Source organism: Halichoerus grypus, chromosome 12, assembly GCF_964656455.1.
Source record: "Halichoerus grypus chromosome 12, mHalGry1.hap1.1, whole genome shotgun sequence".
In the NCBI taxonomy this organism is placed as follows: Eukaryota; Metazoa; Chordata; class Mammalia; order Carnivora; family Phocidae; genus Halichoerus; species Halichoerus grypus.
In genome coordinates, this window is record NC_135723.1 from 34,514,947 (window position 1) to 34,535,954 (window position 21,008).

The following is a 21,008-nucleotide window of genomic DNA, read 5'->3' on the forward strand; positions in this document are numbered from 1 at the left end:
AAGTCACCATCTTGAAGAGATATCTGCACCCCATGTTCATTGCAGTATTATTTATAATACTCAAGACAGGGAAACAACCTAAGTGTCTGTTGGAGGATGAATAGATAAACAAAATGTGATATATATCATATATATGACATATATATATACACATAATATATAGTATGAATTACATGATTATATTATATATTATGTATTTGATATATAGATTTGTATACACACAAATACACACTCTGGAATATTATTCAGCCATAAAAAAAGATGAAAATTCTGCCATTTATGATAACATATATGAAACTCGAGGGCATTATGCTAAGTGAAATACGTAAGAGAGAGAAAAACAAATACAGAGCAAGATCTCACTTACATGCGGAATCTGAAAAAACTGAAGTCATAGAAACAGAGAATAGGCTGGTGGTTGCCAGGAATCAGGGCAGGGGTGGGAAGGAGTGGAATGGACGAAAGTCATCAAAAATACAAACTTTCACTTATAAGATGAATAAAGTCCTGGGGATGTAATGTACAGCATGGTGATTATACTTAACAATACTGTATTGTATATTTGAAAGTTGCTAAGAGAGTAGATCTTAAAAATTCTCAACACAAAAAAAATTGTTAGCAATGTGAGTTCATGCCATATATATAATATATATAATATATATTATATATAATATATGAAATAAATTATATTATATATTAATATAATATATAATAAATGATTATATATATTATATATAATCATTATGCTGTACATTGCATATGATTGCATATGTTATAGGTCAATTATATCTCAGTGAAGCTGGAAAAAATAAAAATAAAAGACAGCAACAAAACATACCAGCTCTTTCACCTTCTTTTTGCTGATTATGTTTTCATTATGGATATTCATTTTCAAACTGCAATTTCTTTGCAAGAATCTTTTTTTTTAAAGTAATCTCTACACCCAATGTGGGGTTTGAACTCACAACCCCCAAGAGTTGGATGCTCTATTGACTGAGCCAGCCAGCTGCCCCCTTTATAAAAATCTTTTTCAGTGACTGTTTAAGTTGGACTTTATCTTACAGGATTCAGCACAAGGCCATATATATGTATATATATACATATATATACTGCATTTAATGAGTATTAATTAATAAATTAATATGCATTAGAGCTTAGGTATTTTCTGTGCTAAGAAAAAATATGTTTCGGGTCCTTAGGAAGACTTTAGAAACCCAAGGTGCTGTGAGAAACTGGAAAAGCTGCTAAGAAGTGGTTCTGGATCACTGTGCATAAATACTCCACTCTTGGAAATATAAACAACATAAGTCATATAGATTTGCCTTCTTGGTACCGCTAGTATTGGTTTTCAGTTATGGCACCTGGCTCTTTTTTTTAATTAAAAATAAAAATCAATTCTAGGGGAGTAGGGAGTCCCACGGTGGAACCAAGTGGTGTTCCCACTGAGTATTCCCCATGTCCAACTATACGTGAAGAGCCAGCAGAAAGACCATGTGAGAGAACCTCTACACAAGGATGCTCATGGTCAAGATACACAAGAGCTCACTTTGGTACTAATAGCCTCCAGTGTAAGACTAAGCTGTGAGTAATAAGTTTACTCTGAACCTTCAGACAGGCTTCAGAATGAGGAAGACAGTAAGCCCAATGAAGGAAGAAATCAAAGTTCCCAAGCTTGGTATGAACATAAAGATCAGAGTTGGAGGTGAGAATGTGGTGGAGACTTCTGGTTGTTCACCAAACTTTGCTACCCTTTTCCATGCTAATACACCTTAACATCCGACCACCCAGCCAGAGACTGCATCTCCCTGCCTACCTTGCCATATGAGTAAATTATCATCAATAGAATGGGAGAGGAAGTGATCAGGCAACTTCTGTCTCAATTCCTATTAGCAAACAATTGCTTCGGACTTGTACTCTTTCCCTTTCCTGCAACTCGATCATGGACATGCCTATGCCACCCTTCAATCATGATGCCAAGAACAGTGCCCTAGGACACAGCAGGGCAACCAGGTGGAAGGAGTCGGTGTGCCTGAATGACCTCGTGGAGAAGAACAACCTCACCACCTTGGAACACTCACTGCAGGACTATGACCTTACTGCTCTGCGGGAAGCCTGCTTCTCCCTCTCCCACTCCCCCCTGCTGTGTTGTCGTCTCTCTCTCTGTCAAAAAAAAAAAAAACTTTTAAAAAAAATAAAAACTGTACAACTTTGATGGAGTTACTTAAACTTTCTAAGCTTCAGTTCACCTATAAACAGAGGATAATAACAATATAGTGGGGATACTGAGAGAACCAAACCCAGTCCTGGGAAAGAGTAGGCATTTCATAACTGATAGTATCCTCTCTTCTGGAAGCCCAAATCCAGGAATTGGTAGGCACGGTTCTTTATGCCAAGGACTTTACGAGGCAGAGTCCATCACCAGAAATTTTAGGTCCAACTCTCCCAATCAGCCTTCTTGAACTCTCTACTGAACCAGCTCTCCCTATCCAACACTCTCCACTCCCCAATCTCCTACCACCCAAGACACATAAGGTCTATAATTCCTGTGACAATGGCAACTCTGAACCCACATGTTCCTATAGCAGAAAACAAGAAGGACCCAGACTAAGAAAGGTGGGTAAGAGTGTGTGTTGCGTGAAATAAATAACAATGGATATGTGCCCACAGTTTGGGTCTAAATGATGTCTATACATTCATGGACTCCATATTTATGTGCCCTACACAACTCTCCTGAGACCAAGGGCTAAAATCACATTCCACAAACATTTACAACGAATCTATTCCATCAATCTCTAAGTTACAAGAGATATAAGGATTAAAAATGGCGAGGCCTCAGGGGTGCCTGGGTGGCTCAGTCAGTTAAGCATTTGACTCCTGATCTCAGCTCAGGGCTCGATCTCAAGGTTGTGAGTTCAAGCCCCATGTTGGGCTCCATGCTAGGCATGGAACCTACTTAAAAAATAGAAAGTTAATTAATTAATTTTTTAAAAGACAATTTAAGAGGGTAACAGAAACATATATAAACATCTTCAATACAGACAGACTCTAAAAAGTGCTGTAATATATCAAACAATCTAGGGTATGGACTTAACTACTATAACAAAGAGGACCAAGATAGAGTGGTTTAAATAAGAGATTTATTTCACTATCATGAAATGTTTGATATGCACGTGTGACAAAAGGAGGAATTGCCTAGTTTAAGTAATATTATGAAAGTGGTGAAATCTATCCTCTTGGTCCCAGTGCTTCTTTTTCTTCTAAGATACAACCCCTTTACAACCTTCCCAGTGTAAGTCTTCAATATCCTGGTATATCACCCCCTATGCTAGAATATATTTTCAAAAAAGTACTGAAGTATTTATTCATAGTAGGATGTAAATAACTTGTAAGACTTAACATGGTACCATTTCCAGAGATTTTAGCCCTTTGATGAATTACCACAGAAAAAAAGACAATAGAATATATTTTATCATGGAATTTTGAGCATCATTAAGCAGTATTTGGGCAGAGATGGATCTGTGAGGATCGAAATAAACCACCTGTTCTTAAAACATATCTAGAATAGATGTTGACTGTTAACAGTGTTGGTGAATGAGCAATAAATTGCATTGGGGGGAAATATATGGAAAAATTTTTTAAACCTCCAACCCCAAAGTTAGGCCTTCTCTCTACCCCCAATTACTTTAACTTACAGACTTGGGGACAAACTGACCACGTACAGTACTTTGATCATTACCAGGAGATCTTGAGTGAGTGAAGAGAATTTATCATATGAGGCCAGTAGAATCAGAAAATTAGGCCAGTTCAGCTTTATCATGACTGCACTAAAATGATCATTTTGACGAAATATTTCTTCATGAACTTAGGGTAATTTTTTCCTCGTCTTAAAATAAACCTGACTATTCTTACATAGTAAGAAGTAGACTTGGAATTATGATGATCATTAATTCCTGAATTACTGTGCCCTTAGGAGTTAATTTGATTTCCCAAGGAGATAAACTAAAGTTCTTGTCATCAACTTACAATTTGCTGTGTATTGCTCATTGTGATTATTTGTAATGGTATGATCGTTTTTATTTTATCTTTTACACCATCATACTCCATTCTTCTTAAATGGCAGTCCCATCAAGTTCTAAGATTAGGTTGCTTATTGGTCAGGGAGAAGTATTCATAGATTCCAAATTATTATATTTTCCCTGTGATACATTCATGTGAAATCACTAGTTCAGCATTTGATCCCAAATAACATTAAAGAATTGTTTTGTTAATATGCTCTCTTACTATAGTTTGTTTGTTACAAATATTCTAAATGATCCAATTCGTTTGTAGCTCACAGTTGAATTCCTCTTTTAAAATGCTCTAGTTCTTACGAGTCATGCCAAAACCAGCAATCTGCTTTTCAAAATGTGTAATAGTCTAACGCTGTTTTCCACAAATCATACTGGTTTTGAAAAGTATGCTATATAGAAGCTGACTCAGAACATTTTTAGATGCCTTGGCTTTGTGTTTCTAAAAAAAAAAAAAGGAAGCAGCAGAAGAAGAAGAAAGGAAAAAGAAAAAGAAAAAAGAAAAAATCTAGTCATACCCAAATCACAGGTCATTTTGGCCATTTGCATGCAAAAACTGCAGAAATTTCATCTGTAATATTAACTCCTGATAATTTAATAAAAGTTCTTTAATACCAGTTTTTAATCCAATATTGTACTGCCTTTACAATATCTACAAACTAATTTGTAAACAACCTCATATTTTCAATCTTTTTACTTAGAAACATACTATATTCACCACACTAAAATATTGAACAAAAAAAACTTTCAGAAGAAATGCAGAAAAAAAATTGTTAAATTATAAAACAAAAACATTTGGGCCTTGATTTTAAATGTTTTAATTAGAAGCAGAAAAGCAGTCTTAATTGGAGTTGGCTATAATTAGCCAACTTATATTAATATAATAATAACTTCCTTGCCCTCTTCATGTGCAAAATAGATTATGAAAAAGAGAAGGATCTTTGTTCTATGGAAGCTTAAAAAATGAAAGCATATTGCTTTGTTTGATCCTTTTAGACCCAAGATCATTTTAAAAATTCAACAATGCTTAGACTCATTTAACAATCTCTCTTAATTCTTTGTGGTTTGTGCTACAAACACAGAGATTTTTTTTTCTAAAACTTTTTAAAGTGAATATATTCTCGTTTCACTAGAAATAAAGAGTGTAAGATTCTGTTTCTACCACAAGGCGTCAGGCCATGGTAATTTAATCTTCAAAGGGCTTTACTATTACCCCGTGCAAAGTCAAAGACTACAAAAAAGTACATATTAAAACTGAATAGTCCTTAGTTGCCTTAGCTTTGATTAAAGAACAATCACAGAAATTGCGGTTGAGCGGTTGAGCGTTTATTTTCCTTTGTTTTTCTAATCAGATTAGTTCTGAGGATGTTGCAAAATCCTCTTGCAATTCAGGTCTCAGACACTCTACCCTGAGGCTGGTTCCAACTCAGAAAAATAACCCCCCCACCCCCACCCCGCCCCCGCACACATTCTCTCTTTCTCCATACCCCTTATATTTTAAAAACATCCCCCGAAACTTTGAAATAGCGACAGTAGCTTTATTTTAGGGTTGGAGTGCCTGATTGGGTTAGGGTATGGGAAGTTAGCTTCAATATCAGAGGCAAGGAAGAGGAGTTAACGTGGGGTTTAAGAGCCTATTCAGCCAGGGGACAGGATTCGTGCGGTTTAGGGTACAAGATTTGTACAATTTAGGGGGCAAGTCACTCTCAGAGATTCGCATTCGGATTCCCCAACTGTAAATAGCAATCACTTCAGAGAGTTGCTGCGAAGTTTAAAACGGGCTGGCTAAGCTCTAAAGCAGTCCATCTCAAAGTGTGATCTGAGAGTGCTCCAGCATCGCCAGGGAACTTGCTGGAAACACAGAATCTCAGACCTCATCCCAGACTTAAGGATCAGGAAACCTTGAGGGGGAAGGAGGCAAATCAGTTCTAATAAGGCCTACAGGTGATACACGTTAAAGTTTGAGAACCACTGCTCCAAAGAATTGCACGAATGTTCGCTACTCGGGAGATTAACGAAAGTGGGAGGGGCAGGGCTCAGACGGAAGACAGGGCCATTTGAGAGAAAACCGGGAGCGGCCTGGTGGCAATGTGGGGAAACCGTTGGCTCGGCTGCTGGGACCTCCGAGGACTGTCCCTCCGAGGCAGGAGCCGTGCCGTCGCCCGGCACCTGCAGGTGGCGCTGGACGGACCTTTGACAAAGAGGCGGCGTCTGCAGGGGGAAAGCAGGCTCGGCATTCCGGGACTCGGACACCTCGTGGGGCTGGCCGGTCCCCGCAGCAGCTGCGCCCCAACTTACCGCCTGGTCGCGCCGAGGAGCGGGTGAGTCCCTTGAATCGTCCCGGCTCGCTGCTTGCTCCCCGCCTCCGTGTGTCCCCGCGGGGGCGGGCGCGGGCTCGCAGCCTCGCGAGGGGTGTAGCGGCTTGCAAGCCTTCCCAGCCCTGGGGCGGCGGCGTTCCGGGCGAGAGCAGCTCAATTCGCCGCTTATGCGCGGCTCCAGGACGCGCTGCCCTCCAGCGCAGCTCTCGGCCGGACCACACTGCTCCGTTGTGGCCGGTCCAGGGGCTGGGAGCCAGGGACTCACAAGGAAGTCCTTTCGCTGGGGGCTCGAGGGATACGATTAAGGTTTGTCCTTCGGTTGGATTCTGATGGCAAGTTTTCCAGCTTGGCAAAATCGCTGCGAGTTTGCATAGCATTAATGCATGATTGGTTCGTAGCGCTTAAAATCGTGTGACTTGCCTTCAGGTTTCCTAGTAACAGGAAGTTTTCATTTTAAGTTCTGGGATCATTAGTCCTCCTCCTTCAGGATCTGGTTTGGGGTTCAAGTTCTATCCAAATAGTCGATCAAGGAAGGCTTCATATAATGCGTGGGTCAAACCCACTGGAAGGGGAGACATAAAATTTACAAACACTTCTAAATTTTTTTCTCTTTATTTTTTTTTTTAATTTTTTTTCTTTTTTTTTTAAGATTCTGTTTATTTTTTGACAGAGAGAGAGACAGTGAGAGAGGGAACACAAGCAGGGGGAGTGGGAGAGGGAGAAGCAGGCCTCCCGCGGAGCAGGGAGCCCGATGCTGGGCTCGATCCCAGCACCCTGGGATCACGACCCGAGCCGAAGGCAGACGCTTAACGACTGAGCCACCCAGGCGCCCCAAATTTCTTTCTCTTTAAAAAAAATTTCACGGGGCGCCTGGGTGGCTCAGTCGGTTAAGTGGCCGCCTTGGGCTCGGGTCATGGTCCCAGGGTCCTGGGATCGAGCCCCGCATCGTGCTCCCTGCTCAGCAGGGAGCCTGCTTCTCCCTCTCCCTCTGCCTGCTGTTCTGCCTACTTGTGCTCTCTCTCTCTCTGTATCAAATAAATAAATAAAATCTAAAAAAAAAAAATTTCACACGACATCCTGACATTTACTTAGATTTATTTAACACAGATATTAAGCAATGCTTAAAAAAACAGCCCAGGGAAGAAAAACATCTTACCTTTAGGTAGTTAAATGTGGGGCAGCAAGTACATACTTGAAAGTATAGAAGGTTTGGAAATGCAGTGCAATCCATATTGTGCTCCAGTCAATGAGTTTCTTCATATTCTAAACTCTTTGACAAAAACATGAGTCAGTTGGGCTGTGTCAATATTTAGCAGGAACATCAGGTCAGCCATCCTGGTACAGCAAAACGGAACAGTCACATCAGAACTATGTTTTGCTTTTGAAAGGGGATGAAAGTTAGAGAACTTTGGGTCAAATCTGGAGTTCCTAATATCTGAACACTGTGTTGTTTCCCTTTTTTTTTTTTTTTTCATGAAAAGATGTTACTGCAGAATTTAAATTATACATTTGGTTAATGTCTGATGGAAACCAACATATTTTATTTGACAGATATTTTATTTTCTTGGCTTCTGGCACAAATTTGACTGTGGACCACAGAGCCAACAGGCTCCCTCACTGCCCTGGGCTTTTCCTTGGCCTTGCTCTCCAGTATGGTCTCCCTACCATGCAGATGAATGGGTGGATACTTCTCCAAGGCCACTGTGCCTTTTCACCCAGATTCTGTACAAAGTGGCCCTCAATCAGCAAATACTGCCAACTTGCTTGAGGCCCTAGGACCAGGTCTACAAGAGAGCCCTCACCCTTTCCAGCCACGATCTGCCTATAAAACTGTCTTTCTTTGGAATCTATTGCACTACCACACAGTTGTTGAAATTTCTGCCTTTTCCCCTAGACTTTGAGTTTGTGAGAGCAGAGGCTCCATCTCATTTAACTTAGTATTCCCACTGCCTAATATTGTTGTTCACAATATAGTTAATGAGTTAACATTGAATAAGTTAGATTTGCATGTTAACATCTTTGCTGTCCTACAACACAGTTAAAACATCTAAACATAGTGAATTATTCCTTGTTTGGTTACAGTAGATAAAACTTCTATTCCTGGGGTGCCCAGGTGGCTCAGTTGGTTAAGCGTCTGCCTTTGGCTCAGGTCATGATCTTGGGGTCCTGGGATTGAGACCCGAGTCAGGCTTACCACTCGGGGAGCCTGCTTCTCCCTCTCCTTCTGCTGCTTCCCCTGCTTGTGCTCTCTCTCTGTCAAATAAATAAAATCTTAAAAAAAGAAAAAAAAACTTCTATTCCTATTCCTAGACACATACTTACCTCCCAGATTACTCTATTTATAATGTTGGTTAAATCACTAAATGATTTGGAATTATACTTATTAAGCATATAGACCGGAGGCCCTCCAGAACAGACACAAAGTCTCATTTCTTTTTCCTCCTCCGTTGTCTACCAGAGAGTTGAGTTCCATAAATACCTGATGATTGGCCTATGTTTTACTCAGAACTCTTTCAAATGCCAGTGATAGACACCCAAATCAAACTAAAGCAAAAAAGGGAATGTATTGGCTTGTGTAACTGAAAAATTCGTGATCTGGTCTCAGGAACTCTAAATACTTAAAATATACCACCAGGACTCTTCTATGTCTTTCCCCATTTCTCGCTTGTACTTTTGTGTGTTGGCTTTCTTCTGTTCTATTGAAGACCTCTTCCTCCTTAGAGCAAGTAGAAGAAAGCATGGTAGGCTTCTTTCATCCCAACTTAACAAAATGTTAAAAGACATCTCTTTATCTTCCACTCCCATATATAAATATCAGAGAAGGACTCTAATTGGTTCAACTAGGGTTGTATGCCATCCCTAAGCCAGTCAATGCCATCAAGGGAATAGAGAACTGTGATTAGCCAAGACTGAGTCGTATGGCAAAGAAGGGACCTTTCTCCAAATGGAGGAAATGTTTTAGATCATTAAAAAGTAGGGGGAGCCACTCTGGAAAACAGTATGTAGGTTCCTCAAAAAGTTGAAAATAGAGCTACCGTACGACCCAGCAATTGCACTACTGGGTATTTACCCCAAAGATACAAATGTATTGACCTGAAAGGGTACGTGCACCCCCATGTTTATAGCAGCAATGTCCACAATAGCCAAACTATGGGAAGAGCCAAGCTGTCCATCAACAGATGAATGGATAAAGAAGATGTGGTATGTATATACAATGGAATATTAGGCAGCCATCAAAAAAAACCTGAAATCTTGCCATTTGCAACGACGTGGATGGAACTAGAGGGTATTATGCTAAGCGAAATAAGTCAATCAGAGAAAGACATGTATCATATGATCTCACTGATATGAGGAATTCTTAATCTCAGGAAACAAACTGAGGGTTGCTGGAGTGGTGGGGGGCTGGGAGGGATGGGGTGGCTGGGTGATAGACATTGGGGAGGGTATGTGCTATGGTGAGCGCTGTGAATTGTGTAAGACTGATGAATCACAGACCTGTACCTCTGAAACAAATAATACCTTATATGTTTAAAAAAAAAAAAAAAGATAGGAAGGGAAAAATGAAGGGGGTGAATCGGAGGGGGAGACGAACCATGAGAGACTATGGACACTGAGAAACAAACTGAGGGTTCTAGAGGGGAGGGGGGGTTGGGGGATGGGTTAGCCTGGTGATGGGTATTAAAGAGGGCACGTATTGAATGGAGCACTGGGTGTTATACGCAAACAATGAATCATGGAACACTACATCAAAAACTAATGATGTAATGTATGGGGATTAACATAACAATAAAAAAAAGTAAAAAAAAAAAAAAAACTAATGATGAAATGTATGGTGATTAAAAATAAAAAAAATTTTTAAAAAGTAGGGGGAAAATGTGGGCAGACCAAAACAAATATCCTCAGTGTGAATGTTGCACAATTTCAAAATAGATAATATATGGAAAATGTTCTCCGAGCACTTGAACAAAGGCAAATGGTTGGCATTATGTAAAGATGGCTCCTCTTTATTTTTTGAGAAAATCAAGCCTTTAAATTTGGAGAATGTTTTAACTATTTTAAGCTACTCCTGGAAACAACTTTCCACCTGGTAAAGTGTTATAGGTGTTCTAAAATTCAGAAACACTTGGAATGTTTCTGATAATCAAGTTGTTGTATATCTAATCTGTTTTTCTCATTGAATTTCATAAAGTGCAAATTGGCGAGGTATTCCTCTAGAAATAGATTTAGAACTAATGAAAACAGTGAATAATATTGTGATATCATATGTTCCCTTCCTTTAAAAAAATGCTACACCAAGCCTTAGGAGGATCTGTGAAGCGTGTTAAGGCAAAGAATACTTTGTCGGGTAGGAAGTTTGACAAAACTAATTTCCACAGGGTTGACCAGAAGAATAGGCAGTCAGTGATTGAACACAACTCAACAACTCCATTGGAACTGTACTAACAATTCATGTCTTACCAACAAAAACCAGCCTGTTACTCTGATGAGAAAATGGAACTCTGAAAATACAGCCTTTTGGTCCTTTATGCCACTATCAGGGTCCACCTTACCAAGAGTGTCAGAATACATTTCCCCATAAAATCATTTAATTATTATTTCAGATTCCAATATCAACCCCAAAAGTCTATCAAATACAACTTCCTAAAGTATAATCTTACTTCAGCTAACTCCAACCTGTACTGATAACATTGTTACTCAAAAAAATGCATTCCTAATTCTATTTACCTTTGAGCAGAGTTGGCTTTCCTCTAAATGAGCACCTGGAGTTAACTTCTCCTAAAATAAAAGGCAACATCTGACCCTTTGAATTCCATATAGACAGTTTGTCATTCATTGCACCAATAGCTGGACAAAGCAAAGCTGTTATTATTGACACAAGGGCACTGGTTTGAGATTCCGACAGATTATGTGAGGTTAAATGGTAAATCAGTCACTATTTTAATTGTACTTTCTAGGCCACTCTAGTCCTTATGTAAGTAGATTTTTCTATTGCCCTATCAAACATTAATGTCTTAAATAGTATAGACGTGAAGAAGACAATGATGTTTATTTCTCATTTCCATGGCTGACGCTATTCTATTTTACAGAATTAATGGAGAGCAGACAAGATATTACAAACCAAGAAGAACTTTGGACAGTGAAGCCTAGGAGAAATCCAGAAGAAGATGATTACTTGGTAATATATTAATAATAATTCACTGAAATCGGGGCACCTGGGTGGCTCAGTCGTTAAGTGTCTGCCTTCGGCTCAGGTCATGATCCCAGGGTCCTGGGATCGAGCCCCACATCGGGCTCCCTGCTCAGCGGGAAGCCTGCTTCTCTCTCTCCCACTCCCCCTGCTTGTGTTCCCTCTCTCGCTGTGTCTCTCTCTGTCAAATAAATAAATAAAAAATCTTTAAAAAAATAAAAAATAATAATTCACTGAAATCTAGAAACAGAATTTCAGTGCTGTCCTGTATCTCCTAGGGTTCTCACAGTGATTTTCACCCAGTTGACAGGTATCTTCACTCTGATTCCTGTCACTGATACTGCGATGGGCAAAGGTGCAGGGTGGTATATAAGAGAAATTGTATCTTGACGACTGTCATGGACTTAGCTGAATAACCTCAAATAAGTCACTGAAAATCCTGGGTCTTGGTTTATCTATGAAATGAGAGAGTTGGACCAGATCAGCTCCAAGGCCCTTCCAATTCCTTCTAACTTTCTGTGGGTCTAAGTTTCTTAAGAGAGTCATCAGTGCCCATATAACAGTAGTTTTGTAAGCATGCATTTTTTTCATAGGCTTTATGGCAGCTTACCAAGAGATCATCAAGTTGATTGATGATTCACCGTTTAAACAAATAAATTCAATTTTGGAATAAGAATCACTTGTCCCACTTTTGTGCCACCTGAAGATTAAATGTTTCTTACTACATTATTTGACTGAAAAAGTGGTGGAAATTTTCAGTTCCAAACTCTTTTTGCCTTTCTAAATGATGTCAACTGCAGTTTTTACGGAAAGTATTTTATCTTAATTATTTTAATAGGAAAGATAGTGTATGCAGTAATTTTATATAACGTTACTTTTTAAAATTATTTTTGTTAGTTATTTTAATAGGAATAATAAGATATTACAGGTGCATATTCTATAAAGTAAGTGTGCATAAAATAAAACCATTTTCATTTTTCAAGTTAACCATCTTCCTTGCTGTTCTATAATTTTTCATCGTTAACCAGAAAATCGATCTCAGTTGATTGTACTTAGATTGTTTGAACATGCAGAGATGACAGAAGCTGTCCTATGTATCATGCTCAACTCTCTTCTAAATGGGGTCACCGGAAAAAGCATTGGATGTAACAGTGATTTATCACTGAAAGTAAAAGTCAAATGGCGAGAGGCTACTTTTAAACACCAAAAATTATAGAGAACTATGTGAATTAAGGTTTCTCTGCATAAAATGAGGAAATGAACAAGATAATCACATCACATTAAACATTAAAATGTTACAGTTCTACATAGAGAGCTATAAGAAATGAGGAATAGCCTATTGAGTGAAAAAGTAAATTAATTCATTAAAGCAGCACAATATGAAACATCCTAAGTTCTTATATAGAAGTGTTTTGTTTTTTTAATTTTCTGGTATATCAGTCAGTTGGGGAAATGACAAAATAGTCAACATAACCTTTTGTGAATTGTTGACTGCTTAGAAATGCAACTGGATAAAGAAGTATGACTTTCTTAGGAAATAGATCATCTCTATGGGATTTAACTATGTATATAACCTTTGTACCTTCTGATAGAGTATTTGTCAATCATTACTTGCAGAAATGAGATTTTAGAAATATAAAATCAAAGTACAGCATGATGGAAATTATATATTTTTATAACTGTAATGACTATATTATTCCTGACCCTTTGTACTTGAATTAATGAAGAATTTGCTCCTCAGTTCTTTGTGGAGAGTTGCCCAATTACCAGTAAGAATATTATAAAACAAATTCAACCATTACAATACAAGTTTTGTTATTTTTGCCCAAGATTACTGGATTTTTTTTTACGTTTTTCAATTTTAGTTTCCCACTTACATTATTCCATTTCATGCCTTCAAGGTAGAAACACAACGGTCTCAGCTTTCATGGGTAATCTTCTGTCTTTAAAAAAAGCATGTATTCCTTTGTCTTAAAGAAAAACAACAGAAATTAATGGAGAATCCCAGCACAGCTAAATCCATATTCAATCAGTGCTACATCAGTATCCAAAAGCAAGGTTCTGAATGTCCTAAAATTTTTTACTGATAAGCACCATGAGCAAAATAAGTAATGCATTAAAGAGAAATCCCATTGTTTGTTTAAGATGTTGATTTTCTTCCCTTTGTAGGATAAGGACTCGGGAGAGACCAGCATGCTGAAAAGAACTGTGTTTTCACACATGCACCAAACAACCCACTTTGATGGATTTGACTGCCCCTCTGAGCTTCAGCACAAACAAGAACTCTTTCCAATGTGGCGCTGGCCAATTAAAATTGCGGCTGTCATATCATCTCTGACTTTCCTTTACACTCTCCTGAGGGAAATAATTCACCCTTTTGTAACTTCCCACCAACAGTATTTTTATAAAATTCCAATCCTGGTCATCAACAAAGTCTTGCCAATGGTGTCCATCACCCTCTTGGCACTAGTCTATTTGCCGGGGGTCATAGCAGCCATTGTACAGCTTCATAACGGAACCAAATATAAGAAATTTCCACATTGGTTGGATAGATGGATGTTAACAAGAAAACAATTGGGGCTTCTCAGTTTCTTTTTTGCTGTGCTGCATGCAATTTATAGTCTATCCTATCCAATGAGGCGATCCTACAGATACAAGTTGCTCAACTGGGCGTATCAACAGGTAGGGTGACGATGTTGACAGTACCACTAAACTAAAAAATCTAAATCATCTAACAAATCAACGCTTTCTTATTTTAATATCAATACCCCAAACCTCTTTTGAAATGCTGTGTCGGGAATGTAATCTGCATTTTTCAATGTTTTATTATAACGCTTCATTGGAGCTTGGTTATATATAGTTTCACACGGAGGAATTTTTTTTTATGTTGAAAATAGTAAACTATAACTTTAACAACTTAAACGCATATTTTGTTCATGGACAGGGCCACACAACAACCTTCTACCACCCCCACAAGATTACTTTTTTAATGCTAATTGTTCTTATTTACCACACAAGCATGCACATTACAATCCTAACTAGCAAGTAACTATTATATGAATTAACAAAACAGATTTATGTAAATGCTGCATTCAAGGAAAGAGATTGAGCGCTCCTATGTCGTTTGTCATAGAAGAATGCACAAACAAAGTCACAAATTCGTGGAGGCTCCTAGTTATCAGGCCCTCCATCGTGGACAGAGGGAATGTAGAAGGCGATTCATCTGCCGGAAACAGATGTTGTTTGCATTCCTTCTTTCCCCTTTTCACCCTCTGGTAGGTCCAACAAAATAAAGAAGATGCCTGGATTGAGCATGATGTTTGGAGAATGGAAATGTATGTGTCTCTGGGAATTGTGGCACTTGGAATACTGGCTCTGTTAGCTGTGACATCCATTCCATCCGTGAGCGATTCTTTGACATGGAGAGAATTTCACTATATTCAGGTAAATTATATATCAAATAACTCTGGTCCCTCAGAGAGGCAAATCTTTTCTGTGCTTAGAATACCATCAACTATATTGACTTTGTCCCATAAAAAATAACAAATGGTTTTCCAGTAGCAAAGATCCCATACTTGTTTCAATCAAAAAGGTGCTCCCTGATAATTTTTCCTTATCACTTCTAAGTAGAAGTGTTTTCTAGACACAAATAAAAAGCATTACTCAAAGAAAACTATTTCTAACCTTTGAAACTTGTTAGACAATTTTCTGTACACCTAATAACTCCACAGGTGATATTTTAGGAATTTAATATTCACGGTTTATTCGTTCTGCCCAAATAAAAATATTCTTTTGCCTGCCCCCTGATTTTACTTACGCCTTTTAAGTTACACAACTTGGTACTACCTTTAAAAAAGCATCTCTCATTGAAATTTGGAGTTTTAATTACCAAAGGCATTCTAATATCTAATTTTATTTTTTTTTTAAGATTTTATTTATGTAAGAGAGAGAGAGATTGAGGGGGGGAGGGTCAGAGGAGAAGCAGATTCCCCGCTGAGCAGGGAGCCCAATGCGGGACTCAATCCTGGGACTCCAGGATCATGACCTGAGCCGAAGGCAGTCACTTAACCAACTGAGCCACCCAGGTGCCCAACTAATATCTAATTTTAAAGACTGCTTTTTCCAACTTACATTTTATGTAGCTTACTGACTTGAAGTTTCTCAATATTCTTGGAATTCAAGATTATCTCGGACTTACGGAGGTTCATCTCCTAGTGGTAGATTACACCATAAGAAGAGCAGTGTGCCAGAACTCACGGGAAATCCGTGTCTGACAGGATGCAAAGGATGAATTTAGTTTAATCGTAAGCACTGCCGAGATTTTTTTAAAGTACATAGTTTAGCTTCTATGGGTGCTCATTTTTGGAAATTCCCACAAAGTCAGACATTTCCCCACTATCCCTTTTACATGTTTATACATACACTCCTACAGAAACTTTACCAGAACATCTGATTAGGCAGGAAAACATGTCTCCATCTGAATTATTACAATGGAGCTTAGAAATGGTGCCACATTTTCCAAGCACAATATTTGCTGATTGTGTAGGCTTAGCTTGATAGCCATTAGAGTTCTCTGTTCCTCATTAAATACCTTGTTTTTACATTTGCTCTTCCTGTCACACATATGCTGAGCACCACTTTTTACGTTTAATTAGGAATCCAAGCACTGCATCTTGACTACCCAGCCCATTCTACTGTGTACACAAGACCTAATCCATGATAAGTATACAGTACACATTTGGTAAAATTAATCTTCAACCAATCACATATATTTTTCAATTAATAACCTAGAAACTTTCCATTTACAATCCGAGAATTAGTTATTCTATGATTTACCTTGGAGATTGATATTTGAAAATATAAACTTAGCTTTTGATTGTATTCATTGGGGCTTAAGAGTGCTTACTGCTGAATAATTGTGAGTTGGATTCATTCTGGCAGGCTAATGACCATTTCCAGTAAAGCGAATAGAAGTCAAAACTTATCTAGAAGAGCTATTGTCAGAATGCCATAAAATTACATAGGTGAACAACTATTTTTAAGCAACTTTTTCTGGATAGTGCCAAGTATCCCAATACAAGTTGAAATTTTTCTTCACATCTTCATATCTCTATGTAAACAGTGGAAATAGTTGTTGGCATTTTTCCACTTTATCAGGATGTTTGATTTTTTTTTAATTTTTATTTTATTTTTTTAAGACTTTATTTATTTGACAGAGAGAGAGACAGCGAGAGAGGGAACACAAGCAGGGGGAGTGGGAGAGGGAGAAACAGGCTTCCCGCAGAGCCGGGAGCCGATGTGGGGCTCGATCCCAGGACCCTGGGATCATGACCTGAGCCGAAGGCAGACGCTTAACGACTGAGCCACCCAGGCGACCCTGAATGTTTGATTTTTAACATGGGCCACACTCATTCACCTTAGTATTCATGTACCAAAATCAGAATCAGTTACTCTGGTTGCTTTCATAATTGATAAAGATCACGGATATCAAATTGATTTTTGCACTAATCGTCAGTCAACCTATTAATATTTACTGAGCACCTAAAATGCACGAATCATTGTGTTAATTCTGCAGGGAATCTGTGATGAGTCAAAGTCCCCGATTGTAGATGTCTCTTGATAGGCAGAATGAAGGCAAATGCTCAAGAGACAAAGCACCAGACAGATGAACAAAGTATGGAGAGACATCATCATCAGACAGATGAACAAAGTATGGAGAGAAAAGAAAGATGGTGTTATTGATTAGCTGAGGTTGAAAGGAGATTGATTGTGAATTTTCTCAACTTAAATCACCTGTGGACAAAACATTACCCAAAGTAAGGGGGTGAGGTGGGGATGTGTGAGGAGAATGGAAAGATGTGAGTGGGCATTGTTGAGAAATATAATTGGGAAACGATTACAGATGAATGAAGGAGTTTCCAAGCAACAGAACAGATGAGGTAGGATGGAATAAACTCTTACTGAACCAATCCCACCATTTTTTTTTCTTTTGCAGAGCAAGCTAGGAATTGTTTCCCTTCTTCTGGGCACAATACATGCATTGATTTTTGCCTGGAATAAATGGGTAGATATAAAACAATTTGTGTGGTACACACCTCCAACTTTTATGATAGCTGTCTTCCTTCCGATTGTTGTCCTGTTCTGCAAAGCCATACTGTGCCTGCCATGCTTGAGGAAGAAGATACTGAAGATTAGACATGGTTGGGAAGATGTCACCAAAATTAATAAAACTGACATATCTTCCCAGTTGTAGAATCACCGTTTACACACATTTTTGTTCAATTGATATATTTTACCATAAATGTTTCAGATTTGTATTTGTTTAATAAAGTGACCACTTGAGGGTCTTAATGTATCTCTTTGTTGATGAATCCTGAGTTTGAAGTATGTGTAGTTCTCTGTAGATTTGATTCAAAGCAATAAATAAAGCAATCTTGAGCACATTCTCTATGTTCAATAGAACTAAGCATAACAAAATAATCACATCTGATTTGTCAGACTGTGCAGCATTATAAATAATAAAAGGCCTTGCAGTCCCGGTCCCTACAACTCATTAAAAGATATCATGAGCCATGAAAAAATATATTATCTGAATCTACCATGCAAGTATATCCAGTATTTATGATTGTTGTTAAAGATGGGTTTCATTTTCCTGTAACTGGGTGTTATTCATGAAACACCGATTGCAAGAAACACACAGGTTGTGTCTACACGAGCAAAGCAACAGAATAACATCAGATATATCTCCAGGCAAAATAAAACTCAAGCTTTCCAGGAGAAAAAGTAAATTCACTTTTCTCTATATGAGTTACATAAACTCAGTTGAACATAATACACCGGTGAAAGCATACCTTGAACCAGTTCCTCAAAGAGCAAAGTATACATCGGCTGTCAGGACTCGCTAACCCAACAGACTACACTTCAGAGGTTTTTTATAATGAGAATAACTACGAACAATATCTTTTGTATAGGTAAACCATTATAATGATTTAGAATAATAGAGCTAATGCTAATGATACAAATTAGGAAAAACAGTATATTCACTGAGTGTTCATTTTTTTTTTTTAATTTTTTATTCTGTTAAAAAAGGACAATTCTTTTGGCGCCTGGGTGGCTCAGTTAGTTAAGCTTCCAACTCTTGACTTCGGCTCAGGGTCGTGAGATCATGGAAACTGCTTAAGATTCTCTCTCCCTCTCTCTCTGCCACCGCCCCCCCCCCCGGGTCTTTCAGAAAGAAAAAGAGAGAAAGAAAAGAAGAAAGAAAAGAAAGAAAGAAAGAAAGGAAAGAAAGAAAGAAAGAAAGAAAGAAAGAAAGAAAGAAAGAAAGAAAGAAAGAAAGAAGAGAAAGAAAAGAAAGAAAAAGAAAGAAAGGAAAGAAAGAAAAAAAAGAAAGAAGGAAAGAAAGAAAAAGAAAAGAAAGAGAAAGAAAGAAAGAAGAAAAAAGAAAGAAAGAAAGAGAAAGGGAAAGGATCATTCTGCATTATTACATGGGGACTAAGGAACCATCTGGAGTATAAATTTGAGTTCTATGCACTATTGAGATTCAGACTTACAGAGATAGATCTATGCCTGGAGATAGTGAAGAGTTCAGAGTAGCGTAATTGGAAAGAGCAGACAATAGTGCCCTAGAGAAATAATTCACCATTAGAGAAGGAATGTAGGGCTTTAAAATGACAAAGCAGATTCTTCAAGGGGATATAACAATGGTACCTCTTCACTAAGCGTGTGATGCATGTCATACCCTTACCAACCAGCCACGGGATGCCACGGTAAACTACCCGCCCTCTCAACTGCATTGCATGATGGCATAGTGGCAGCATGTCCAGTACTGAGAGGGAGGAATCAAGTGCTGGCCTTCCTCCCACCAAGACATCCTGGAGGCTGCAGCTTGGGAACAGGGTTCCAACCTGAAGCAGCATTTCCGTGAAGCTGTCAGGGACAAACAGCTGAGTTCTGGCTTGGTTATTGGAGTCCTATCTCTGTTCGCCATGGCAACACAGAACAACAGGCCTATTCTGAAACACAGAATAGACCCTTTAGGGAATTCCTAATGGTAGAAGAAAAGGAGTCTACGAGGACCTTAGAAGTAAGGCATAAAAAGATAGAGATTCAATTGGTACTCATAGACTTTTGAAAACCAGACCATTCAAACTTGGGTATCTTTTCTGAATTTTTTACAATGGTTGGATAGTATTATTACTAGAAGAAAACAATAAAAGTTGTCTTAAAAAGAACAAATATTATATTCTGGTGTGAGCTTGGATTTCCTTTTACTCAATGGATGTTTATAGAACACCTCCCCTATATAAGGCCCAGTGTTAGACAGAAGGTATATCAAGAGAGAAATAACCAGTCCCACTCACCGTCTCAGAGGAAAGACAAATTTTAGGTCAGCAATGGATTCTAGGCTTACTGGTATCCCTAAGGAGGAAATGACCAGTTCTGCCTAGAAGGACAAAGTCAGAAAGCTGTGAAGTTGATGCAAAAAAAAAAAAAGGAGGAACTATCTGAAATAAAGTATATTAGAGTCCTTCAGATAGAATGGGAAGCAAAAAGAAAGGTATTTCTCAGCTCCTTTGATAAGGTGATTTTTTTAAATGAAACTACTGATAGAATTAACATGATTGTGGAGGACAGTCACACAGGGTCTCTCACTGGAGCACAAAGAACAGCACCTAGAAAAGCTGCTGGCCAGGAGCCCAAAGCCCTCCTTCCCCAGAGCTTCCTTTTCTACTTAAAATGAAGTCTGTCTAGGGTTTATTTTCTTTAAGCATTTGCTCTATAGGAATCTTACAGTCTTTCATTTAAAAAAAATTGTAAAAATGATGTCATTTTACTATTTTTTTTAAAAGATTTTATTTATTTACTTGACAGAGAGAGAGACAGTGAGAGAGGGAACACAAGCAGGGGGAGTGGGAGAGGGAGAAGCAGGCTTCCCGTGAGAGGGGAGCCTGATGCGGGGCTCCATCCCAGGACCCTGGGACCATGACCTGAGCCGAAAGCAGACACTTAACGACTGAGCCACCCAGGCATCCCCCTTTTTACTATTTTAATAATGAGTTCATTTAATGTTTTAAGACAAAATAAAAAAAGAAATGTATGATTCTGATTTTCAGACCATAGACCACACATCTGAGGAAGCCTGTAAAGAATTATTAAGCACAGGATCTATAAAATTAAACATATAAATTAATAACAAAAATATGTGATTTTCATTGGTAACGTTAACTCTGGAATTTTCTTCCAAGAAAATGAACAAGTTGTAGTAGCTCCTTTTCCTAAAACTGGTCTTCAGAATACAAGCATTAGAAATTTTCCAGCTTGGATTTAATGTTAAGTTTTATTCGGTTAACTAGAAGTCTTCCTTCTTCATGCCAATTTTTCCAGGTGTTTTCAAGAGGCCCTCTGAAGAGGTAATAAATTATGTGATCCATT

At 38.4% G+C, this 21,008-nt stretch overlaps 1 protein-coding gene across 1 annotated transcript; it reads left to right on the plus strand.

Annotated features, from left to right (window-relative positions):
- Positions 1-6,123: 6,123 nt before the first annotated feature.
- STEAP1 (STEAP family member 1) lies at positions 6,124-18,016 on the plus strand. Its single transcript, XM_036116507.2, has 5 exons — positions 6,124-6,388; positions 11,473-11,561; positions 13,743-14,255; positions 14,853-15,017; positions 17,569-18,016. Exons 2-5 carry the CDS (start codon positions 11,478-11,480, stop codon positions 17,824-17,826), a joined length of 1,020 nt encoding a protein of 339 aa, XP_035972400.1. The 5' UTR covers positions 6,124-6,388; positions 11,473-11,477; the 3' UTR covers positions 17,827-18,016.
- The last annotated feature ends 2,992 nt before the right edge of the window (positions 18,017-21,008 follow it).

Coding starts and splice junctions, on each gene's coding strand:
- STEAP1 (XM_036116507.2), top strand. CDS start 11,478: ATGGAGAGCAGACAAGATATTACAAACCAAGAAGAACTTTGGACAGTG. Junction 11,562..13,742: donor CAGAAGAAGATGATTACTTG/GTAATATATTAA, acceptor TTCCCTTTGTAG/GATAAGGACTCGGGAGAGAC. Junction 15,018..17,568: donor GAGAATTTCACTATATTCAG/GTAAATTATATA, acceptor TTTCTTTTGCAG/AGCAAGCTAGGAATTGTTTC.